The sequence below is a fragment of the Lichenostomus cassidix genome, chromosome 3 (genome assembly GCF_008360975.1).
Source record: "Lichenostomus cassidix isolate B80296 chromosome 3, HeHo_3.0, whole genome shotgun sequence".
In the NCBI taxonomy this organism is placed as follows: domain Eukaryota; kingdom Metazoa; phylum Chordata; class Aves; order Passeriformes; family Meliphagidae; genus Lichenostomus; species Lichenostomus cassidix.
This window is the reverse complement of record NC_139483.1, coordinates 36,661,310-36,688,690: the sequence shown is the minus strand read 5'-3', so window position 1 is coordinate 36,688,690 and position 27,381 is coordinate 36,661,310. Positions and strand designations below refer to the sequence as shown.

At 35.0% G+C, this 27,381-nt stretch overlaps 1 protein-coding gene across 4 annotated transcripts in view; it reads right to left on the bottom strand.

Moving 5' to 3' along the window:
* PACRG (parkin coregulated) overlaps positions 1-27,381 on the bottom strand; it is a 204,266-nt gene that overhangs the window by 91,033 nt on the left and 85,852 nt on the right. For all 4 annotated transcript variants that reach the window (XM_085055321.1, XM_085055323.1, XM_085055322.1 and 1 more), the window contains exon 4: positions 11,827-11,998. In XM_085055321.1, the coding sequence (XP_084911447.1) occupies positions 11,827-11,998 (172 nt within the window). The remainder of the gene's footprint in view (positions 1-11,826; positions 11,999-27,381) is intronic.

Sequence of the window (27,381 nt, the reverse complement as noted above, 5' to 3'; positions counted from 1 at the left end):
TGTACTCATTTATTTCACGATCATTTTATTCATTCAGCTGACAATTCCTACTATTCTGAGATTCAGTACAATGAAGCAAATGTTTATAGAAAAAAAAAACCACAAAAAAACCTTGTAGGCTTTTTTCAAAAGAAAAACATTCTAGGGATGAAAAAAAGATTTTGTCTAGCCTACTTAGATTTTTCTCTTAGCTTTCAATGTCATGCTTCTAATCTTATACACTAAGACATTTCATAAATACCTTTTGTTTCTCCTCTTTTAGTTTTACTAAAAGCAAGTACTTTGCATTCTCTCTTGTAATTAAAAATGAGTCATGCTTAAAACACACTTTTTTTTCTTTGCAAAATCCATCTATTTATAAAAGCATCTCTGAAATTGTGCAGCTGGTTGTCAAATTTGGTATGGTCTTATATATTGGTCTAATTCGCCAACGTTCTGCCCAGTTACACTGACCCCTACATCATTGCACCACCACAAAGCTGAAAAAGATAAGCTCATATTCATTACTATGTTTTATAAACACAGAAATATATAAATATGTGATTCAAGATACAATAACAAAGTATAAGCATTTAGAAAAAAACTGTAGCAAACAACACACCAAAATTTGAAGACAAGTTACTAACAACCTCTTCAAGAACTGCCTCTTCAAATCCAAATAGCAGGATCAAAGATGTCCCTACTCATTGCAGAGGTGTTGGAACTTGATCTCTAAAGGCTCCTTGTAGCCCAAACCATTCTGTGATTCTACAATTCCATGATTCAGTATTCCCAGTGCTGAGTTTTATCAGTGCACAGGAATGCTATTTCATGGGGAATGAAGCAGTATTTTCACATAGGAGCAATGTCAGTTTTTCCACATCTTTAAGCAAATGCACTGTACCTTCCCTGCTTCTGCTTCTTATTGCAGGCCTGCTGAGAGTTAAAACCAGAACTAGATCTCTGAAGCAAGGGCAGGGCAGATTAGTTGTGTGAATGCCAGAGACAATTCTCAAAAATCAACTAGTAAATAATCTCCCTTCATACCTCTTGGCATGCTTTTGAACAGTATTCTGAACCAACTGTTAGAAAACAGCCAGAAAACCCAAGGTATAAAGGTACTATTGTGCATCATCCAAGATAAATGAATATACACACTGATTTCCATACTTCTTATTTGCTAGTCTCTATTGTAGTCACCAGGCTGCACTTTATTTCATATTGTCTCTGAGCACAATAATTTGTGGACAGGAAGCCCAACAATGCAGCATTCTCACACTAAGTTCCAGCAAAGAGGCTGGCTATTCCAAATTACACTTTTGTAGATAGATGTTCTAAGACTGCTTTAGCAAAGAGAGATGTCCAAACACAATTTTAAAGATTGTGTCCAAGTCTCAGGCAGGAAAATACTCTGTTAAAGAGAAACAGGTATCATTCTTTTTCACAAAAGAGTGACTGGAAGAGGAAGTTTGAGGATTCCAACATATAAATTTATTCACTGCTAACTTGTCATACACATAAATAATAGCTAACTGAACTAACAGGGAAGTTATCACCATCACTTGTAATTTTCACTGCAATAGTTACGTCATGCGTACAAGCATAAATGCTTATATTCAATTTTATGAATGAATTATTATTAATTAATAAATTAATAATTCATACACACACTAATGATTAATAAAGGGTAAAAAAAAAATCATTGACAGAAACCACTGCTTCTTAATCGTTGACAAACACATTGTACTCACTCCCAAGAACAGTACTTCTGGACTGTAGAAGCTTCCCTAGAGGATGAGAAACCTTATTTTTAGATATGCAGAGTATGTCATGACAGTGGAAATGGCTGTGCAAGTATTCCTAGTAAGAACTTTTGGACGGATCCCATCTGATGCTAGACTTGTCTCTGTCCAAGTGGAGCAGCAGGTACCTGACCATTTCTCCTTGGATTATGGAGGCTTCATTCTGCTCCACATCCTCATCTCCAGCTCAGGGATATTCTGGGTATTCTGAGAATAACTGCTCTTACAACTAGAGACAGAGGCAAAGAATGAATTAAGTACCTCAGCCTTTTCCTCATCCTTTCTCATTATGCTTCCCCCTGCAACCAGTAAAGGATGGTGACAGAGTCTCCTTAGCCCTCCTTTTGCTTCTGATATATAGAAAAATTTTTTATTATATTTTATGGCAGTTGCCAGATTAAGTTTTACTTGGGCTTTGGGACTTCTAATTTTTTCCCTGCATAAGCTTATGACAATCTTTTAGTCTTCCTGAGTTTCCTGCCCTTTCTTCCAATGGTCATAAACTCTTTTTTTCCCCCTGAATTCCAAACAAGTGTCTCTGCTCAGTCAGGCTCATCTGCTGGATCATCTTTCAGCACATGGGACAGTTTGCTCCTGTCAGATTTCCTCCTTGAAGAACATGCAGCCTTCCTGGACCCCAAGGCCCTTAAGGATTGCCTCCCAAGGGTCTCAGTCAAACATGCTCCTAAACAGGCCAAAGTCTGCCCTCTCTAAGTCCAAGGCAGCAGTTCTGTTGACCTCTCTCCTCACTTCTCTGATAATTGAAAACTCTGTCATTACATGAACACTGTGCCCACGATGGCCTCCAGCCACCACATCACCCACATGGATCTCCATCCCCTACCTGTACCACAACATGAGACTGAAGTACCTCACCAGCACTGTCCCTTGAAGAGTGGCATGCTGCACCCAGGCTTATCTCTAGTGAGCCCTGTTTGATCCCTTTCCCCCTTCAAATCTAATTTAAAGCTCTTCCAACAAACCCTGCCAACTCCTGTGTAAAGATCCTGCTCCCCTTCAGACCAGTAGGCCTCAAGTAGGCCTTTAAACTAATCCATGATCAAAAAACTCCAAATCCTGCCAGTGACACCAACTTCAGAGCCAGATACTAATTTGCTGGCTCCTCCCATCTCTTTCCTCATCATTCTCTGCAACTGGAGGGGTAGAGGAGGACTACTTCTACTCCTGATCCTTTAACCAGTTGTCCCGTAGCTTTGAAGTCTCAGTTGTCCTCAGACTTCTGGTTTGGACTTCATCGCTGCCTGCCTAAAAAATAAATAATGTATAATAATCTGAGGGCCATGCCAGGGGAGGAAGCTTTCTTTTCACATCTTTAACCCCTGCAGGCCCCAGGGAGGCATCAGACTTTTCCAGGAAGTGGGTCCAGTCTGCATATTAAGCCTTCTGTTAGCTGCTGATGGGACCCTCCTATTAAAATGACCAGTTGATTTTTTTTTTTTTTTTTTTTTTAATGGATGCGATTTTGATGCAGGGCACAAGTCAACTTAACCTTTGTGACACCTTCATGCCAGATGAACCATTATCCTTGTTGTTGTTTGATACCCCTTGCAGAGCCTTGTACCTCTTTTATAAGGGCACCTGGGAAGCTGAGGCAGTCCCAGAGGAGATGCACTTGTCATGCCAGCAAAGGAACTTGTCACCATTGCCCCCTATCCCCTGAGTCATTCCATTTTCCCAGGCAGAGAAAGGACTGGGAACTTGCATGTCTGCCTGCTGTGCCTGTCTCAGAGAATACAGGGTGATATTTCAGTAGTCTCTCTCGCTCGCTCTCCTCAATACATCTCAGCATACCCACCTCCTCCTGGAGCTCTGTCACTAAACTAAGGAGTACTTCTGCCTGAGTGTACCTCTTACAGCTGTGCTCATTGCTGCCTGGTACTGGTATAAGAGTAGGGCACACACTGCAGCCTGCAGGGGTATGGATGCAGATGGATATGGCAGAACCAAACAGACTGAGAATTTGAGCCTGGATCCCTTCAAATTGCGGAAATCTGCATTGTGTGTTAGGAAAACACTTGTAAATACCAAAAGAAAGATCATTTTGACTACAGAACTGTTGTTATTCTTCTTAAATATTTGGACTGTGGCATGCATCACAGTCAACCAACTCCTGGCTTGACTTTATTAGGCACTTTATAAACATTCAATTAGAGGCAGTCCCTGCCCCAAAGATACATCAACCACTTTCAAATATCTGTTTATCTTTTAAAAAGCTGGTAATTATTTTCTGTGCACTACTATGACTACAGACCATTCTCCCACATGAATAAAATGAAGAAAATATTAATGCAGTAGATGAAAAAATTACATTTCAATACACTGGAAAATATCAGGGATATCCAGAGTTTAACAGAAATTGGAGAAAATACTAGTATCCTTACACAGGAATAAAGCAGACCATTTAAGAATCTTGGTACAGTACAACTACAGAGCCCAAATGAAGGAAATATGCATAATATCCACAATATTCTGATTTAGAAATCATTCTAGGCTGTTTTTAGGCTTTTGCCTCTTGGTCTAGAAGTCTGCTGTAAGATGTGGATCTTGACAATAATAGCAAAGTGAACAACTGGTTTTCTTCTCAGTCAAAGATACACCTTGCTGCTCCCTATACAGTTTTGAGGGGACATTCCTCCCTCAGTGGTACATATTTCTCTTTTGTCATTTAGACTACAGTAACATTCTCCTAAGCAGCAAAAAACTCCAACCCAATATACTGACTTTGTTGCTTGGTAGCTTTGATGTTTTCTCCTTTAATGGTATAAACTGGAAGATTCTACTTCTGATTAGGATACACTTTTCCAAGAAACACCCCAGCTTAAATAATTGCTCAATTGAAGTATATAACGAAGTATTTTTCATTCAAACATATGTTATTTTGTACTGCTACAGCTTTTCCAAACAAATATTTTCTGAAGTTCATCATGACTTTCTTAATTAAAAGAGAATTTTACAATGATAGCAGATTAAATATCTGATTTAAAAGCTCAGTATCTTAGTTCCGCTGCTACCATTCAAAGCCAGAGTAAAAGATAATTATGAAATTTGAAAGCATATTTAAAACACCATAGTGCTGCTTATTAAAGCTTGTTAGCAATGAGATAATATAAAATTCTAATTCATTGACTTCAGAGAATGTTAATTCATTGTATTTTTAATTTCACATAAATTTTATTGGCAACTGATGTAAATTTGGTATTTCTTTTTTTAATTTCCACTAAGACCAGAGCTTTCCTTAAGATATATGCCACTTGTTTGCTTATCCATTTAGCTAGTTGTTTACCTATAAAGCAATAGAAATAATTGTTTTAAGACATTCAAGTCTTTCTCTTGAGTAACACTACTAATATCTCAAAGAAACAACCAAGAAGTTATATAAGTTGATATTTTTTATTTTTATAATTTATTTTTATGGGGCAGTTTGGAAAATTCTATCTCAGTCCCAGATATTGTCTGTAATAGAAGCCACAGTTCTCATCTGATACATGAGATTGATAGATTTTATAAGCCAGGAAACATGACAGCATTTCTCCCAGAACACAGAGGATCTTTTTCATGACACAGTGTAGTTCCACAGAAGGGATCCAATCAGAACATTCTCTCCCAGAGAGCACATTGATAACCTGAACCTTACAGAATCAAATCGGTTTCCCCAAACTTCCATCTCTTCTCTAAACACTAATTTTAGATTTTGGTAATTATATTAAAAGTTATGTTGATAGTTTAATTCTCTTCAACTTCTTTTTCAAATACACTTCTTAATCTATGCTTAGAAATGTACCAACAGTTTCCATTTTCTACTTAGGTCTCAACCAAACATTAAAACTAATTTAGTTGGCATTCATCTCTCTCACTCAATTGGTAAATGAGGCAACTGTTTCAGAAAATTCTTTGCCTGAAGCAGAACAAGATACATAGTGCAGGTATCCTGTGGGGTAACAAGCAGTCAGGATAAAAATGCTTTGACCGTCGTGATCTACTTAATCTTGTTGATCAAGGACTTCTTTTAAATTCATGGAGTCAGGTTTAAAGAACTCCTAATATGAATTGTTCTCAAAATGCAATTGATTAAAGTGATACATACTTCTCTTACAAAATTTTCTCCAAAAGGTTCAAAGTGCATAATACTTAACTACCTGTATTTATATAATAGTATTTTGCCAAATATTACAGAACAGTAATGAAGGCTGTTAAAAAATACAGTATTTCAATCAAGTGAATAAAAACCAGAATAAGAACCTTGTGTTTCACACTTTTTAGAAGTCCAGTAAGAGCCTGATGCAAGGAACAATACAGATGTACAGAAATTTCTTCCAGTACAACTGAAAGAGTGATGTGTTGCACTGAAATGATGGGAAGGAGAAATAGGGGGCAAGGCATGAAAACCTTATGCCAATTTTGTCATCAAAGACTTTTTTTGTGAAGCCAAAGTCTAGGGCACAGAAAAGGCTAAGATCTGTAAGTGTAACATTGATGCTTGCAAGAAACCTGATCTAGCAGAATATGGAAGAGAAAGACAGCGGCTTTTTTCAGCTTTAGTTGTGCATATAATTGCAGCATTTTACTAGATCAGCTCCTATAAAATTTGAACTCTATTAACATTTGTGGACCCAGTTTAATTACATAGTATAAAGAACACTTAGAAGAGAGTCCCAAAAAACTGCTCAGTGACTATGGCAGTCTACAGCTTCCTTCCATTCCTAGTACATTCCTTCCTCTGTGCTGTTGAAGCTACTAAAACTGCACTGAGTACCCTTCTGACGAAAACAGGTCTGTTATCAATGAAATGTGATGCCATTTACAAGAAAGGTCTGAGGAATCAAAGACCAGTAGTATTGGCATCTGTACTGCACAACTTAAATAACACTATAAATGTGCTGTAGATCCTTGAAGAAGAAGAATGTGGACAAGAAAAACATGATGATACAGTTTTCTTAGACTTTCAAAAGATATTTGATAAGGTCTCTCACTGAACGGCCATGGCTTCCATACAAATAAATAATGGCTTAGAGATAGGAACTAAGGGCAACAATAAATTATCACATAGGAGGAGTACCACTAGTAGGGCCTTGCAGGAATCTGTGGTGCAGGTCATGTTTTTCACTAGATCCATAGGTGATTTGAAAGAGATTTTTACTGATGATAAAGATTTCTGACAATACCAAGTTATTCCCGGTGCCACAGACAAGGACTGACTCTGAAGAACTGTAAAAGGACTTTACAGTACAGAACAACTGGGAGATAAAATGGCAGATGAAATTCATTACTAATAAATGATAAATATCAATAAATTAATAAATTCAGGAAAGAATAGCTCCAACTTTAAAAGCCAGAGATGTTAATTGAAGATTTCACTTTCAAAACATGGATAAAATTTATCTTTACTAAAACACAGTTTCTCTTCACAGACAGAAGTAAAGAGGAGTAATAAAGAATCTACTTCCTATAACATTTTAAAATAACTGAAATGACCAGATTTGAGCAGATGAATCTAATTGCAACCACTGGTTGATGAAACCTGCAGGGGGAAATGCTTTAGTATTTGAGTACCAAGAAAATTAAAAGGAAAAAAATCAGAGACCTTTGCTTTCTTTAAAAGCATTTAAGTCTATAAAAGCAAGCTTGTTTACTGTTATTTTTTTCAGCCTGTGATCTTAATAACCAGAACTGGCTCTCAAGAGCAACAGTCAGCCAGGAGGAAAATTACAATTATGTTAGAGGTTTAACTTACTTTCTGTAGGTGACAGAAATCAACTTACATGATTTGCAGAAAAAAAAGAACTGTAGACCAGAAAACCATATTTATTCCATAAAAATATTGCAGCATTTTGTGAAAAGAAGTATTTAATAGTCATTAAATACTCCTAAATATAGTGAAGATGTATGAGAAGAACTATTACTGTGCTTAAAACAACTGCTTGCAACACATTCTACTTGATATATCTAAATGCAAAAGTGACACTGATTTGACATTAAATGGGAATTAACTACACTGTAGTCCAAGATAACATTTTACATGCAAATAGAATGGGAATACTAAGGAAACAGAAAACGGATGCAAGCAGAATGTGAACAATAAGAAAACAGAAATCAGTTTAATTTGGAAGTTTATTAAACATTAAAAAGGACTCTGTAGGCGACATTGAGGGAGGAATACTCTGTTCATTTCTCTAGATCTGACTCACAAAAAAGTCCGTTTCCTTAATGAAACATTTTCAACAGAGCTTAAGCTATCCTTAATTTACTGTATCACAGAAATTATTTTTAACTGGTAAAAGCCTCAGAAAGGAAAACATCAGTTTTTCTTAGAATGGGGATTATTCTTTTTGGATTCAATCAGAAGAACTGGTCTGCTGACTGCAACTGTGTAGAAACAATACTTCCTTCTAAGCTACAAGTGCAAAGGTGTGATCTTTACTGACTTTTAGGCCTAAATTCAGATTGCCTATGTATCTGTTTTAGGATTCAGAACAGAACAGAAAGGATTCTGGCAAGTGGATGATCTGAGATACTTAAGAGTTTAATTTCATTAGCAAAGCTGTATCAAGATCTCCCTATTGATCATTTCTACCCATTCACTCCAACATCTGTGCTAAGATGTACTATTCCTTCATTTGTGGCAGTGCACTGATAAACTAGACCATTCAAATGATCTGACATTAAAAGTAATACCACTCTAAAAAATTTTTAGATTTGGGCTCTTTTGCCTTTTTATTTTTTAAATACATCTAGATAAGAGATTCACCAAGTTGCTCCACAAACAATTGCCTTAGCAAAAGTCAGAGTGTGGGAGCTGGAACAATTGGTGACTTTATGCGTGAAGGGGTTGAAAACTCCTACAACTACACTGCCAGCAAAGCAAATGTGAATGGCAGCATGCTCACTGCCTCCTAAAGGAGGTGCTTCTGCACACTGTGTTAGATGTCCCTGATGTTACTCATAGAAATAACAGGCAAAGGTGTAGAAACTTCTGACTCCCTCAGTGTTTATGTCTGCACATGTGTCTCATGCAGAGAACATCGGGGAACTCTGTGGTCAGAAATCTGAGAGTTGCAGAAACCTAATGAGAGCAAGTAAAAGGACAAGGTTTTTCTGATCTGACATTTGTTATGGCAGACATAAGAGTAAAAGCAATAATTTACCCCAATAATTGAGTATCAAAAGGAATTTTACATTCCTATAATGACCACACGGAAAAATATAGAAAGGGTAGACAGATTTCTCTGTTGCCCAAAAAATAAGGGAACTCTCATGTAATCTACAGACACCTTTGCCTGCTATCCCAGGGGACTGTGTCTGGGTTCTGTTCAGCTCTCTGCCACCAATGCAATCTGTGATGTGGGGCAAAATCAGCCTCCTTCTTCTGCTTTTTTACCTGTCTGCAATATGAAAATAACAATATGGAACTTTCTGGAAAAGAAGATATTTGGCTGTGTGTTGTACATCAGAACTTTCATGATACTGCTGCAAAGTACTTTGCTATTTGCCATATATCTCATTTTATATATATTTGCTGAGGTTTAAAGAATTCAGACAATGGGTTTGCCTACATCTTCTGTGAAAGGGTGCAAAACACCCTATATCTTAAGTAATCCTATTTTCTGATTTTGCATTTTATATATTTTTAATTGGATTCCTTACAAGATTGATATATATGGGTAATTTGTTTTTTCTTAGTTTTATGTCATGCAATGACTATATTTATAAACTATTTTATTTTTTTTTCCAATGCAAGATACAATATATTTTGGATTTTTATTTTGAGAAATCAAAATATCTCTTGAACGTTTTTCTCTCTGAGAAATTAATGCCTCCAACTGGAAGGATTTTTTCCTCTGAATGTCCAGTAAAAAAAGTTCCTTCCAGTGTGACAAACAAAAATATCATTCTTCTTTATTATTTTAATCATATTTCAGATATTTTAGAAGAGAACCTGGCCCTGTTAATTTCAATTGTCTGCCTTTTTTAGTCACTGCCTCTTTAACCAGAAAAAAATTTGTTGAAAGGATTTGGGCATACAATAACCTACAGATGGATTAAATAATATAATTTTCATCTTTAATGATGTAGTATTCAAATGTGTGAGCTTTAAGCAAGGACGGCTAGAAGACAAATTTCCCCTTAAACCATTAAAATATAATACATAATTCTAATATTTAATTAAAAATGTTTTTAAAGAACATTTAGGTCTTTACTAATATATTCCTTTGATGAACATGCAGGAGACAAAACTACTTTTAAAAGCACTCTATCTGTAGAGTTGTTTTTCTGTCTTTCTTTTAGCCTTTTCCCCTTGATCATATATATTACCTTGCCTAACAATCAACTGATTCACTCTTTCACAGTAGAAATATGGTAGTGGTTTAGAAGAAGACTGGTTAATCAGATATAACTCACCCAGGGGGACACTTTAGAGACAATAATCTGTGTAAAACATAGCTGAGTTTATTGTGGATGCAGCTGAGTCACAGAAATGTACAGCTATGACTACAACACTATATTACACAGTCATAGCAAATTTAGAAACCCTTTAAAGTACACATTTTCAGACTCCTGGAGATGTTAGGGTGTCTTTTTTTAATATTAGTATGGCTTTAATTAGGAAGAAGCCTTTATCATTGATAATACTTAGACTCTTCACATATTAAAGCTGATACAAAGCATTTTTAAAACAAAAAATAAGCACTTTAGAATAAAATAAAGCAGAACCATCTATTAAATTTAGCTAGCAGATTCTTGAATATGTTCCAGTACCATAAATTATGACTTGATTTAAGACTATATATCAAACCCTTAAAAATACCCTTACCTAGCAGTCTCTTTCTAATTCTAAATGCTGTGTAACAGCTAAAGCTTCCAGGTAATTATATCCAAGCTAGACTTTTAAATCCTGAGTAGGTGCTGTCATAAACTTGCAGTCTTTTCTTAAGAAATTATTTCAGCTTTCAAAAAAAATTTATAATACTGTAAATACATTTGGGGGGTATTGGAAATACAGTTCTAAACAAATTATGTAATTCCTCTATTTACGTGTTTCCTTTTTAGAGAGAAAAAATGGTAACATTGTTTTCATAACCTTTCTCAAGTGTCACAGAGTAAATATTCTGAATATTGTATACTCCTTTTGACATTTTCAAAACTACAGTAGGATAGAGATAGTGACATCTATAATCAATCTTTTTAAATTGAGAAAACATTGAATGAAAACCTCACAATTGTGATGCTTCCCACACTGTTATTTCAGTATTATCAGGCTCCAAACTACATTCATTTCCCCTTTTTCCAAACTGTATTTAAAGATGAACCCTCTCATGGACAGGACAAAGGACAGCAATTATACCATTAATGATTAACGATAAAAGAGAAGCCAAGTTTAACAAACATGAGCATCTATTAGTACAGGTCTAGTGTGCAGACTTAAGAATCACAATAACTAATTAAAGAAGGATGGTTCAGAATAATAGCTCTTCAAGGTACTGACCTAAAGAAATAGGAAAGGACAAAACAATATATCTGAAAGACTAGGTGGTTCAAGAAAATAAAGTTTCAGTGGTACTACATTTGAAGTTTAGTGGTATTACATTTGTGTTAAAATTATTACTTTTACAAAATTTTTCTAAAAAAAAACCTATGGTTGAGTACTTAGAACCTTAAAAAGTATCACTTTTTTAAATGCCATCTGTTGATTTCTCCTGTCATTTTAGATGAACTGGTCTGTACAGCAGAGGATTTTATATAATAAATATACAAAAACAGCTAAGAAAACATCACATTTCCAAAGACCAAGAGCCACCCCATAGTAAGAAAAACACTAACCAGAGAGTCTATTCTTCTGAAATACTGCACATATCAGGCAATTGAAGGCATAAGCCTTCAAGCTTTGTACCTTAAAATTTATTCACATTTGCAATAATCGTCATGAAATGTTCAGGCTATCATGTTTTACAGCTTAATTAGTAGCTTTTCAAAAATTTACATCATATGAATACAATTTTATGGATTTTTCTCCTACATGTTCACCTACTTTTTATTGGAATAATGAGCTGAGGAACAACAGGAAGAATCTTGTTTCCACCATGCTCCAGCAGGTCATGGACTCCTTGACGAGCAAAAAATTCATATGGAAATTCCGTTTCACAAAGCCCATCAAAGAACAAAGGCAGAAAGTAATGATAGTCCAGATTTTCAATCTCTACCTGAAAATATAAAACAAGTAAACAGATAAATGCAATTTTTCAGTACTAATACAGTGTGATCAGGCCAACAGATAATTCATGCCACCTACACAGGCATGTTTAGTAAATAATAATTCATTTTTTATCACTGCAGAATATATTGAATCACAAATATGTCTTATGACAAGATATTAAAATACAGAAATATTAGATCTAAAGAAGAGAATAAAAATTAATATACTCCCATATATTTTCACTTTTTGATAAGTCAGTACCAGATTCTGATATTCTTGCTTATACACTTTACTTTGCAAGTTACCCATAGGAATCAAACTAGTCATTTTAAGAAAAATAATCTGCCTATTTCAGAAAAATTTTACATTATATCTTCACTTGGACACTCAAAACAACAAATAAGAGAAAGAATCTTGTAAGCAACAAATATCCAGCACAGCACAAATATCAATATTTGTACATAAGTCCCTAATTTTTAGAATATTGACCTAATTTATTTCCTATTAATTTCAAGAGCAGAATTATAAAGAAACTCCATGGTGCTCCCCTGTGAAAAAAGTTAGAGAAACTATGTACCTATTTTTAATAGGAATCTGTTGCCAATCCCAAAACAAAAAGTATGCTAATCTTAAAAAGCTATGGATTTTATGAGGGATTTTGCACTCTAGTTTTCTTCCCTTTTCCTTCTTTTACCCATTAGGACTCTACTATATATATTCAGTCTAGCCAGGGAGAACCAAAAATTTGTTTATGGCCTGTCAAAGCTCTGAATACAGCTGAGAAGTGACTCAACAACAATGCATTTTATCTGAACATATTATGATCCTCAAAATCACTTGGAGACCAATCCGTCTCTTCAAGAATCCACTTCCATTTTTAAAACCCTGCTTAGCTGCTACCTTATTTTTCCAGTGTGATTAGGTGGTATCCAGGTAAGATTCTTCACACCTAACAAGCTTTGTCACATCCAAATATCCTAAATAAAATTTGTCAGGTTAAGCAAAAAAACCCTATCCATTGATTTCAGAACAGAAATCACATTCTCACTTGAACTGTGAAAGTCTGAACTAAAGCAGCCAAAAACGGAACTTTCCACTCGGATAATTCCCACAGTCAGCAAGCAGCACACAGACATTCTCTGTTTGAGGCCATGGTTCATTTTCCTCCTCGCTTGACTCTGAGTAGATCTGAATCCTGGTCTTGTACACCTTAGCTACTGACTTCAGTCTTTCATGTTGAAACAGAACATTCTATGATAAATCAAAATTAACTGGAACAGCTGCTTGACAGTAAGTATTATACATTTGCTGTGAGCATCTCATTATTGGCAGACATAGTGTCAATGACATACTAACATAGTGTCACATGCACTGATTGTTAATCTCCTACAGGAGATGAAAAGGGCAAGTGCGTAATACCTATTCAGTGATGTGAATGAAATCAAGTCCCAGTGAAGGATCATGCAGGAGAAGGAACAAAGGAAACCCACATTTCCTGTTTTCTCAACCTTATATATTATTTGCTTCTCTGTAATTTCTTTCTCATTGGCTTTTTGCTTCACAAGAAAAAATATCTTTAGCAGGTGCCTTTAGAGTCAGTATGAACCCAGGGAAATGGCCTCAAGTTGCTCCAGGGAAGGTTTAGAAAGATTAAGAAAGATTTCTTCAGAGAAAGGGTTATAAAGCATTGGAACAGACTGTCCAAGGAACTGGTGGAGTTGCCATCAATGGAAATGTTCAAAAAATGTGTGGCTATGGCACCTGAGGACATGGTTTAATGGTGAACATAATGGTGGTGCTAGGTTGACAGTTGGACTTTATGGTCTTCTCCAACCTTAATTATTCTATGATTATATAATTCCATGAATATGCCAGGGTCAATTTGTGAGAAAGCTCAAAAATAACAAAATAATTAAATAACAAAAATAAATTAAATAATATGATTATTAATAAATAAAATAACAAGAATTAAAAGATATTTAAATTCCTAAATTGATGGGTTTTCCATTCCTTGAGGACATTCAGCCTACTACTAGCAATACTTGTTAGATGAAAAAAGAAGTCTGTTCCAAAAGTCACTGAGAACAGAAGACAGCCATATAGTAACTACAAAATTCTGGTGACAGGCCGAAACTAAAACAGAGGCCAAATTGTTCATTACAGCAAGAAAGCTGTATCACATAAGAAGGGACCAGGAGGTCAAAAAATCATTGACAAAAAAGCAGGACAAGTAAAAAGAAGACATTTTTTCAAGTTCCCTGTCAACAGGACAATAAAAATTCTTTTAATATTTCTTTTTAATGCTTCATTTGTAATTTGTACTATTCCTAGATTGTTATGTTTTGAATGTTCTAGTTTCAGAAAATCAAAACCACAACCTGTAACAAGTACTTGTGTCTGGCAAAAGCTTCAGATGTAAGAGACATAATTAGTAATATGTGGGCTTCTTTTTTTTAATGGGAGGTGTTTCACAAGGCAAAAACCTTTACCACACTGTGTCTTATTAAGGTGGGGTTTAGAATATATTCCTTATATGTGCATTTGACAACTCTTTCAATATTACAAACTATTTCCACAGTAAAAAATATCCTTGATACACATCCATGTTAGGTTACTGAATCAAGATTTGCAACAATTTTGCTCCAAATACACATAGTAGAATGTCTCATTTTTTTTTCTACCATTCTTCACTAATATCTCCTCTATCTGCCAGTTATCTTCCTTCTCAAAGATTTGGTATTTCTGATAGTCTATGCAATTTTTTCCAGCTTTTTTTTGTGCTTGAAATATGCTTTGTTTCAGATATGAAGAAAGCTTCTGTGTTCAGAAGCTTGTCAATGTTCTTAAGCAATGACAACTGGTCAATAAAAGATACCACCTTTATCTATCAACTCTGTATTATGCTTACACATTACATATACATAGGACTGATATATCAACTTCAGGGTGAATATGAGTTCAGGGTTTAAAAACAACTCTGATTTTTACACATGGCACAAAAGATTTATTAAGAAAAATCTTTTACAAAATATCCATATGACAAGCTGTAGATTACAAAGTATTTGCGTGTACTCCTCTCTCCTCAGTTAGTTCCAAATCCCTAAGTGGCTGGCAACTGGCATGGCTCTGAAAAGGATTCTGATTTCTAACTTATTTCTTGAAGTGTCAGCTGTCCAAGCACACAGACAATTTTTACTTAGCTTTTTTTCTCTATAATAACTCCCACAATATGGAAGCCAGAAATATTTTGTCTTACATTCTATGGTGTGAAATCCTTTCCTTCTGTGTTTACTATTTAGCTTTTAAAAGTGGCTATTATACAGCTGTTCAGAGAAAAATGTGATTTTTCTGTTTACGCCTACAAAATTCTTTTGTTTTTTATATCCACCCACAAAAAATGCTGATTAATGCTCAAATTCTTGGCAAAACTTGTCCACATCTGAAAATAATGCTGCAGCTATGGATTTTAAGAAGAAATCTCACAATAATTATTATGAACTTCTTTACTAGTGGTTTGTAAATTTCGCAGAAATAGTCTCCGAACTCTCAGTAAATAGGACAACTAATAAAAAATTATATATAACATATGGTTAAATAACAAAAGCAACTGTAGTATGAGTAAAATCTGTTTCATGAAACTTCCAAGCTCCTTCAGTGTTCTGAAAGCTCCCTAGGTGAAAAACAATGTACAGTTAATAATTGTTGCTTCATCAGTACATACAACTAATGTATAAGACGGGAGGAAACTAATCACAGTATCAGAGTTAAATCGTCCAGGAGAAAATCTGTTCCCATGAAGCAGCCCACAGTGAGCGGCAAGGCTTCTGAGACAAGGAAAATCAGATACAGATTCTAGGTTAACAACACAAAAATAAGCTTTGTGGCTAATCTGCCTGATGGATGAAGAAAACAAACTATTTGAGAAAACTTGAGGTATAGAAGAACTTTCACAACAGTGGTATCATTGGTCTTTCTCAAAGAATCTTATTTAAAGTAATCTAGTAAATTATAAGGCAAACTCAAGTTTTAGAAGGTAGTGTTTAAGCCACATAATTTAATTTCCCATCTCATTTCACGCAACTATTACATAATGCTGTGTCTTTGATCTGATTATTCAAAAATTGGATTTGATCTGCCAGAAACATTATATCTAACTGTGTATGTACTCATTTAATGTCTTTGTCTAAGGCATTAAAATTAGGTAAAGAAACTGTGGAATTGTTGGGTTGATAAGGACAAACAGGAGTTTTTGTAAAGCTTTTAAAGATTTTGTAAGGATTCATTGGTAAAATAATAGTGTCTCTTAAGATTTACTTTCATGTCTGTTTTGTAGGTTAATGAAAAGAGACAAATAGAAACATTTTTGAGCCATCTCAGTTTTGAACTTCCTTTCCACTTTTTCTTCCAAGATCCTGTACAAATAGTCAAGATGGAGCCAGTGCAGTTCACAGTTTTTGGTTTCATGCTTTTAATATTTGTGATGCATAGTGGCATGTTAGTTTTAATGTTCACTGTGGAACAAGTAATGCTCACTAGTATTTTCCAGGTTTGACTAGATGGATTTTTCAATATGGTAACTTTGCTTATGGTTCAAAACACAATTTTGCTGTCGCATTTAGTCCCTACAAGTTTTCTTGCAAGAAAATATTTTCTTTTCAGTCTGCTGTATTCCACCTTCCAAAAGGGTCATACTACAAGGATTTTCTATTGAAAGAGGTTCAGCCTAAATTATTACCAAAAACAAAACAAAAAAAACCTCCCCACGTGGCAAAAAAAAAAACCAACAAAAAAACCAAAGGAAAAGAAAAAGACAGTTGTGCCTATATTTTCCATTCTGCAATGAAATGCTAAAATACACATCTTAAAACAAGTGGAAGGTTATCAAACTTGAAGAGAAACAGATAATGGAAAGGGACATAATAGAAATCTTTTAAATCAGTCAAACTCTATTTAGAGCCTTTTTAACATATTCTGTAGATATTTAACTTCCCACAAGAAGTTAAATAATAAAAGAAAATATTTCCCTCCTAGGATAAATTAGGAGAAGCAAATATAAGAAATGTCATTGGAGTGTTACTACACTGGCAAGCTGAATTCAGCTTTGAAATAACTCCTCATGTAAAAATAAAACCCAAATCCTAAAATTCTAAAACCACAGAAACGTTAATAATTTTGAACTTACTGCAGTTTCTACTACCTCCATGTTAGTTACAAAAGTAACAGTTACTAAGGAAGACAAACACCACCACTCCAAATGTCCCTCCCCTCCCTTTTTCTTCCCCTCCACTTTATACACTAAGCATTATGTCACATGGCCTGGAATATCCCTTTGGTCAGTTTGGGTCACCTGTCTGGCTGTGTCTCCTCCCAGTCTCCCATTCATCCCCAACTTCCTCTCCAATGTGGCTGTAGGAACAGCAAAAAAGGCTTTGGCTCTGTAAGCTCTGCTGAGCAACAGCAAAAACACCTCAATGTTATTAACCCTGTGTTCAGCACAAATCCAAAATACAGGCCCATACCAGCCACTGCGAAGTTAATTAACTCTACCCCAGTTGAAAGCAGCATGATATGATAAGCAAAACATTTTCTTTTCAGTTGCCACAGCTGAAGGTGACAATCTAATTTTACTGGGGTTACTGAGGTGAAGAAAATTAATAGTCAACAAGAAGGTCATCTTATTCCCTAAATAACTAGAGGATCAATGACTGACTCAGAAATGGAGGCAAGGAGAAGGAAGATATGAATTTGTGTAAAATCTGCTCCATCTAGAGAGAGAGACTAAAAAACCCAGCCTGAAATCCCTTCTTATAAATGTAACTTAAGAACTGATTTTTATTAAAGAAATGTGAATCTCTAAGTCTGTGGAGTTATGTCATTCAGAAGATAATCTAGCACATTTCTGGCAGGAGGGGATTTTAATCCTGAATTTTCATAAATCTTTTTAATTGTACTGCCTGGATTTAAATTTTTAAAATATACACCTCATGGATAATACAGAGCAGGCAAGTCTTGCCAGATATGGAGGAGGGTCAGTGTATCACCCAGGAAAAAAACAGGATGACAATAAACCCCTGGATTATGAGACATAGGCCTTAAAGTATGACATGCAATATTGAAGTGACAGATTAACAGCAAAGACTTCTGCTGCAGTATAGGAGTTCATCAGTGTGACATAGAAATAGTGTGACAGGAAATAGACTTGAGCCAACTAATTAATCATTATGTGCCACCAATATGTTGCAGCTATGAAAAGGCTAAACATGATTTTAAATGTATAAGCTATTTCTAGTATAGATAGGAAAGTATTAAGGCTACTACATAAGGCAGTCATGAGAGCTCACCTGTCATTATCATCAATTTGCCCTAATATAAAATACAAAGAATTTATTCTCATTGATTCCTCATTGGCAATGGCAGGGACAAACTGATATATAAGAATTCAGTGAATTGAAAAGGAAATTAAATACTAACTTGTTTTTATTTATTTGAGTTCTGATCGCATTAGATTATCTGAGTCAACTGACTTCTAAAACAGCATGTAAAATATACTATTCTTTCAATACAGCAAATAGTTGTAGACTACAATTCAAGGACTGCTTTCTTTTAATTGATGGGAAGCATTATAAATAGAAGATGAAGCACCCTGAGAAAAGGGCTCTGTAAACATGACTCTGACAAATGTGGAATGTACTTGAGAATTGTTCTTGTGAAGCAAACAATGGACCACACCATAACCTCAGCGGCAGACAAAAGGATTTCTGCTATTTCAGAATGTATGCTTATCTAGTTACATTCTTCTTGCCCTACAAAGGCTTGCTGACACATTTTCAGACACTCAGTTGTTCCCGTTTTTCTTTACACGATCTATTGATATGTTTTATGAGTTTCACAAGTTCAGTAAATGTAAAACTTTACATGAAGTCAGAGAAGCATAATTTCTCCACATTTTGTTAATCTCTAATATTTGCAATTGACTTATATGAGCAGTACATGATATATAAAGATAAACTGCACATTTTAAAGCCATGTGATATTACATGTATTACCCACTCTGAGAGGTGAATGGGAATTAGCATCTCCACTGGGGTCCATAGCCTGGTGGTAGGTTAAATTCCACCCTCAGCTGTAACACCTAAGAACTTCCCTTCAGGTGCACTTAGGCAGCAGCAAGAAGCAGAGGACAAGCTTTGGTCCTTAACTACAGAACATGCAGAGGATTATCATTGTGAAGAAGAAACGTTCAATTTTGCAGACACTTTATCAGACACCAGTAGACAACTCCTCTCTGAAAGGGAAAGCAGAGATGATAGGAGTGTCCCAGGCAAGGCGAGGAGGTTAGGTAGAGCCCCCTCTCCAAGGACGAGTTTGAAGGCAGAAGGACAACATGGAGCTGGTTGCAAGACTCTCCAACTACCTTGCAAGGGAGATATACTGATCTTCATTTGTTTACTTCATGCTGTATACAGTTCATTTTAAATTTCGTCAGAAGAGTGAACCAGTTTGTTCATCCCCATAAAACACATACAATACAGTACATCAGTGAAGAACTAATTTAAAATTGTCTTTTTGGAAATAAATATTACTTTGCTCAAAGAAGGTTTTCTACCATTTAAATAAGATGAAGCCTAACACCTCATGTTATTTTTAAAGAATTGTGAAGGCAAATCAGGAGAGTGTCAACTGATTGTATCCCATTAGTGAAACTAGTGGACAAATTATTGGAGTTTTTTTAAATTTTGGCATTCTTTTCCTTCTCTTTGCCATTTACCCATGCATAGCTGTTCGTCAAATTAACTTTAAATTATTTGGTTTTAATAAAAGTAACACAAAGCACAAAAGTTAGCTATAAGAGCACTGGGAAAAAGGCACATAAAGTGTCTGTTGGAAAAGTTAAATACAACTCTCTGAAGATTTATTTTGTTTTAATAATTAAACTATTGCATAAAATACCACAAAGTCTTCTATTATGTAATGCACAGCTAGAATTGTCCATCCATCCATCCAACTTTTGTCATGTTTGATATTTACATGTAATGAAAACCTGGCAGTTTTATGGTGTTGGACATCGTGGAAGCTTATAAAACATATCATTAAAGATTATCATTTGTATTTTCACTCACAATTTTTAAAATAAAAATATAACAGAAATTATGAAACCAAATTAGAGTAGGAATTTTTCTCTACTAGGAGCATTCTATGATACAGTTCCTATTAGCTTCTGACTCTTGACATTTATCTCATTTATGAAAATAACACTCTTTCCAAGGAAAGAGAAATACCTGAACATTTCCTCACAACCATCCAGAATCCAGAAAGATACTATAATACAGTGGGGCAATTGCCATGAATACTGTATATCTAGGCCAGAAACTCTAGCATCTTACCAACAAAGAAGTTATGCAGTCAAATCTTCCTGAAACAAGTTGGAGAAAGCAGGGCCACAACATGTCATTCTTCACTAACTTCTGGACTAGTACTGACAAAAACCAAAGTGTTCTCAACTGTCTCCAAGTGGCCTTGAGAAAGAGCAGTTTTGGAGCAGATGACTATCTTAAGGAGATGAGGTCAACCACTGGAAATCTTTTATCCCATGGCCTCCAAGAGTCCTGGGCTTTGAAGTTACTTCACATTTTTTCAGTCATAATCTGGTGGAATTAAATACCTGAAATAATGTGCTAGCAACACTGAAAGGTCCCCAAAAGTAAATTGCTGACAGGTGAATCAAATGCTAAGTGAAAGAATTCCAGATATTGACAGAGCCCAGAAATGGAAGGGAATACTGCACCATCTGCTGGCTGACACCAAATACTGTGAAGGTATTCTCTCTATTTCAAGAGCAAACTATGAAACAAAACAAGCAGGATATTACTGGAAATTTCAAGGTCAGATTTTGGAACAAACTGTCTGTGTTACTGTAGAAAAGTTAAAATCCTCTCCTTATGAAAATCCATGTTATTTCAAAGAAGCCAAAATTCAAAACTAGCATATAATTTTCAGACCTGGTAACCAACAGCATGCCTAACAGATGTTTGCATGAACTGTATCTATGCTTAAAACCAAAACAGGGTGTGAGTCATTCTCTGAGCCTGATGCACAGTAATATGGAAGAGATAATTTCTGTACAGCTAAATTCTTTGATTCTTTGTACAAGACAGCATAGCTGTCTTTAAATTATATTTTGTAAATAGTCTTGATAGTTGCTTATCCTGAATCATGGATGAGCATTATCTAGGCAAATAAGCACTCAACAGATCACGGCAGGGGTTGCACTACCTGCGTACTTAAACAGTGCTGCACCAATGCCCAAGGCCATACTGTGATATGACCCTGTTAGTTTTCTAGGACACATGTGGATGTTGGCATGACTTACACAAATGGAGATGGAGTGAAGAGCAGAAATACATTGGAAAAAAATCAATAGAAGTTGCCTTGCATACCTATTTAATATTGTATTAAATATATCAAAACATATATGAGCAAAATTTTAGGCACAGATGCATCAGTCAAGACTATTAAGCAAGTTGAGTTGGTTAGACAGTATAGCTTTCAGAAAGTTGAAAATAAGCCCAGCTTTGGGAAATTAGAGTTGCTTGTGGCATCTGATGTAGGTGTCTATGAAATGAGACACTGAACATAATGGTTACATTGACAGTGTCATTGAAAATGGCATTTAACAGTTGGAAAGAAGTCTTCAGATGGCTTTCAGTCCATACATGCATATGACCTTTCCTGGTTTTTTGGTTTTGTTTTTTTTTTTTGTTTGTTTGTTTTAAAATATTATATACTGTCAACAAATTCAACAGAAACTTAAATATTGTAATTATTCATTTGCGTGGCATATTCATTACTGTGATAATTTATTTAGATATATTAATTTGGATTTCTATGCACAATACTGTGCTAGCCCAAACAGACGTTTTCCTCATGTTTTGGATACAATGTTAGTGTTATGATAACTGAGTACACACATAGAGATCAGGTAATTCAAAAGATCTATCTCAATTTGGTACCCATAACAAATCTACTTAGGTATAAAAAATATGTCATTTCAAATGGCCCAAATGACTTACGACATTGAATTTAGAAACCCTTCCTGATGTAGCTCTGATTGCTTCATTAAGCATTTACCTGGTCTCTCAAGAAAACCTTTTTTCCAAACTCTTTTCATTTCATCAAGACAGAACAGCCCTCTTTTAAATGTCAGAGCATGGGTCCTTTTGTCTTTGACATAATACATTTTACGTATTTCTTTTGTTTCAATGGTAAATTTATCTTGAAAATGCATGTGACCTGTAATGAAAACATGTAGTTTTAAAGGTTTTTAATTTCTTATTTACTGAGTCCATATTATTGAGAGTCTAATTAAATTTACGAAATAAAAACTAAAGAATTGTATTAGTGAATTTTTCTATTTTAGTAGTGCTCTTTAATTCTTGAAACAACAAAGAAACAATTTCAAATTATTTTCCCAAGATCCCAGAATCCTTCTTGCATTTTGTGGATCTATTTAGCAAGCATATCTACAGTCTTCACAGAAACTGGTAAAATACTTTTTAAAAAATGTAAGTACTTAAGGTCTGAACATGCTGCAGATATTGTGACAGTGGTTGCCAATATAAAATCCAACCATCAATAAACATGAATTAGAGGTAAGACAATAATCTTTTGAATATATATAAATAATAAAAATATTTTGAATTTGCATAGCAAACTTAAAAAATGTTCCAAATCAATTCCATTCAAAAACTGAAGCCTGTGGTGTTGCGTCCCCTAAAAGCAGCTGAAAGCCCCAGTGCCCCAGTTGGCTGCGCCATGACGATCCGGAGAGCACGCAGGAGCCGTGCAGGGCTCGGGGGACAGAAGCTCAGGGGGACACGAGGTGGGACGAAGAAACATACGGATGCAGTCTGAGGTCTTCCAGGGAATTTATTAGGATCTTCGGGTGAGGGGTGGAGAAAGGGGACAGGAAACCGGGGACGGGCGGAGGGCCTGAAAGTCCAGAGACTGCGACAGCGAGCACACTGTGGCAGGGGATTATATGGGAAGGGAAAAGGGGAGGAGTTAGCTCCGGAGAGCCAACCTGGGAAAGTCTGAGGGGAGAAGGATGGGGTACACACCAATAGACTTCTGACAGGGGAGGGTACATAATTCAAAAGAACCAGTAACATACAGAGCTAAGGAGAACAAAGGAGAAACCTCTGGAACCAGGGCGGGGCGGGGGGCAGAGCGCAGCACACTGCTACAGAAGCCATGCAGAAGTCAGCTAAACTCTGCATTCTTAGCTCAAAATTAGACTTCTCCGATTAAAGAACTGAGGATCATGTTTACTAAGGTTATTTAGTATGGTACTAATCTGGCACAGCAATGCTTTAAATTTTAGCCATCAGAATACTGACCCAAGAACTTTTATTCAGGCTAGATGAAACTCTTCTGAAAATTATGGGCAAGGACAAGCTACCACAGAAGCTCAGATAAATAACGGCTGTAGAATATGGTAACGATAGTTCTGGCTGATTTTTATTTTCTTTGAAGGTAATAAAAAGTGTAAACCAAAGACAAATTTGTGAAAAGTAAATTGAACTTTTATAAAATAACTATCAGTTAAATGAAATAAAATAAATAACAGCAAAATTGTTGCTAGCATGAGGCTTTAATAACTCTGCAAGCATCATGAATTACATTATACAAAATAAAGTATCACACAGCACAGTAAGTCAGAGTGTATTTCACAGGATCATTGTCCAGTTCTTTGTCTTTGCTATTGAATTTATCAGTGAAAGATTAACTGTGCCTTTCAGCGTGTCGCAGTCTGCATTTGAAACAAACAGATTTTTATAATAACAGTTTTTTACTAGATGAAATGAGATCAGGTCACTGGATTTGCAAACTGTCCTTAAAAATATACACTGAGGAGGTCAACACATCATGTTGTATGTGTCTCTAAGTTACAGTATTGACATGTATCCTAGGTATGTATCTTTGTAAGTTTACTTTTAGAACATTTTTGATTAATAGTGTAAAGAGTTTTATGTTTAAGAGAGTTTATAAATTTAGAAGGAATGCTGTTCTGTTTTGAAATTGGTCAAGAAAATAAATGGCAAAAAGTTATGCACAAAAAACTTGGAAAATTATGCTTGTGCATATGGGTTTTTTTCCCAACACTTTGTTTGACATAGCTATATTTATTCATAGTTAAATAGTATATATATGTCAGTGAATTGAACATAAAATTAAATGGACTAAAACCATTGTCAAATACAAATGAAAGATTAAAAGTTTAAAAAATACATGGTTTCCAGATAATATAAATATAACTGCATAATAGGGGCAGAAGGGAAGTTAATACTGGAAAAACAAGCCACTGTATTTGGTTTGCTTGGCATTGTTTTGTGCATAAGTCTATATTGGACTACTTTGCCATGTCAGTACTCATAGCTGATATATGGTTGATATGGTTTTAAGCCCAATTAATAGTCATGTTCTCATATCTAAATTCCTATGTAATTTTAGTTGGTTAATAGAGCTGCAGAATTTGGGGTAACCCTATTAACACAACCATTCCTGCACATTCTCTAAAGGTAAAAGAAAGTAACTTTGAAAAGCAGAGACCAACAACGAGGATCTGTTCATTACCCATTACTGGAAATTTAATTCATTTTTCTGAAATAGAAACATCCAGAAGTCATTAAATCCTAACAATGTAAATTCTTCATATCTATGCAAAGTAAATGGAAGGAGCCCTTCTTTTTAAAGTAATCTTCAAAATTACATTAGTGATGATGGTAAAGACCTCTGTCTACCAAGGCAGGATCATTGAAACCAGTAGAAAATCTCACTGCAATGCTACAGATTCTAATGAACAGATAAGAAAGGTCTCAGAAGTAAACTCCCAAAGTTAGGTAAGAAAATAGAATTTTTATTTGAATACTGGGATATCCTAGTTAGGTTTCAATATAGGAATTCAATGTGGAAGTTGAACTTCTTAAAAATAGATGAGAATGCAAGATAACTTGATAGAGTTGTTTTAAATGTGGGCACTGCTAGCATCTTCAAGTGTGGAAGCTTAACAGATACTGGGTTTATGAATGTTTCTTAAACTACATTCTGACTGAAATGCAGTATAGTCAGACTGGGAAGAAATGTGTTTAAAATATTTGAAGAAATAATTCAAAGGCATTACATAATATAAATATATTACAAGTATAAATAGACCTCACTAATGCAATGGGGATCTCAATTTTTAGAAACCTCATATGCAAAGATCATCCAGCGAAGAAATTCCTTGTGTTTTTTCTTCCACAGACCTATTTCCTTAGCAATCACTGTAACATTATGTTTTTGCTATGCAGTATGGTGTAATCTTAGGAATCTTATTAGGAATTCTGCACTTCAGAGAAAAAAAGAAAGAATAAAAAAGCAGACCTGCTACCATGGACTGAGTCCCAAACCAGTAGCATTTGGGATTTAATCATTCAAGTTATTCCGCTGTCTCCTTAGCCACCAAAGCAGTGCTATGTAATGCAAAAAAGTGAAAAATTTGATCTATTTTTTTTCACTCATCATGCAAATATTTAAAATATGTATTTTATTAAAAAGTAATTAAATTTTTGCATAGCTGTCCAATTCTTACATTGTTGTAATGATACTTCAGTAATTTATTTTGCTGCCTGGATGATGGAATGAAGTAAGTGGGTGTGTCAGTGATTTTTCTACATGAAACTCTCTCTGGATTAAGCTGAGGCATTTTCCCAAATCAGTACATTAACACTGTTTGCATTGTCTCAACACTGGGACAGGAAATTAACCTTGCTGTGTAAAACGCTAAAACCAAACACTTGTCACTACAATTTTTTCACAGATTTTTTTTTTTTGAAGTATGTTTAATTTGTCAGTGAAGGCTGACTTGTCACCCTACTACAATAAGCTTCCAGGTGGCTTTTAAGCTCAGTTAGGATTGAAATGTATTACAAAGACTAATATAAACATATACTTTTATGCAATATAAGAAAAAACTAAAAAGTGAAATAATAAAAAAGAAGTAAAATGGAATCTGATAAAGATTCATATTAATAGCTGTCAAATGGGCTGTGGAATGTAAATTTGAAAACAGGGTGCATACACATTGCTGGACCACTATGGAAAACCTATGACACTATTCTTTCTTATTATTTCCCATACCATCATTAAGTATCAGTAATGCCTAACAATACCTCAAGAGGCAGATAATTAATCAAATTTCTGCAGGAATTCAGGAAAGTTTTAAGTGGGTAAAAACTCAAAATCCTCTTAAACAATTCTTTAAAAGAGCAACAAATATTTTTGTTATTTGAATAATCCAAATTATATTTGATAGACCATTCAGTGGCTGCCATCATGCTTCCAGCTTTGTTCCTATATTATGAAATTCAGGAAGATCAGTTAAACTTTATAACAACTTCATCTAATCACACCAGACAAGCATTCAAGACAAATATTCTCAAAGAATAATGAACACTAAAAATAATTTAACATATTGAGATTTAAGTGATCATAATCAACTTTCAGACTTAATTCTCTGTTAAGATTGATGGTTTTGATTTTATCTGCTGTGGTATTATCATTATTACAAAAGATGTCTTCTTGACAATACCCAAAGAGACCAAAATAAGATCTTTAATATTTAGATACCAACTGTTTCCATTGTAAAAACATGCTATTCCCTTTTATTAACTGAAAATTAGCTCATATATCAGGTCTAGAATTTCAATAGAGAATTAAGGGCATGATTGTGGGCAGATTCTCTACAGGAACCAGAGAGAGAGGTTGTGGTTTGGGCTCTTTTTATATGACTGAGCCACTAGTTTAAGCCTCAAGTCAACTGTGCAAATTCAGTTGATGCTCTTCGTTCATCATCTCAAGTAAAGTGAGCTTGCATTTGCTCACTCTCAATTCATCTCAAGTAAAGTGAGCTTTGCATTTTACCAAAGGATGGTAAGTATTAACCTATCATTTCAGAGAATGAATTTACATTCTAAAACCAGAAGCCATTTCTCCATTTCAGATTGAGGTAGAGTGTTTATGGAGTTGGGCATACACTGTAACACCCGAAATCTGGATTTGTGCAAAAGCTCTGCAAAAAGGAATGAGACAGTGGGAAAAAATGGAAAAAGATAAAGTGATAATGGCTAGAAAATTTAAAAAACTAAAGAAATGTAAATATAATCTGCCATTATAAGTCAGAGCACCAAACTATCTCAAATCTCAAAATGGCTAATACTGATACTTTAGTAGAATGACCAAAAAATGCCTGTTAAAAACCTGTTTCTCTCTCAAACGGATGAATGAAGCTTATAAGCAGGATGGGTATATCATTCAAATCTTCAAAATTTTATTTAACCAACAACTAAAGTT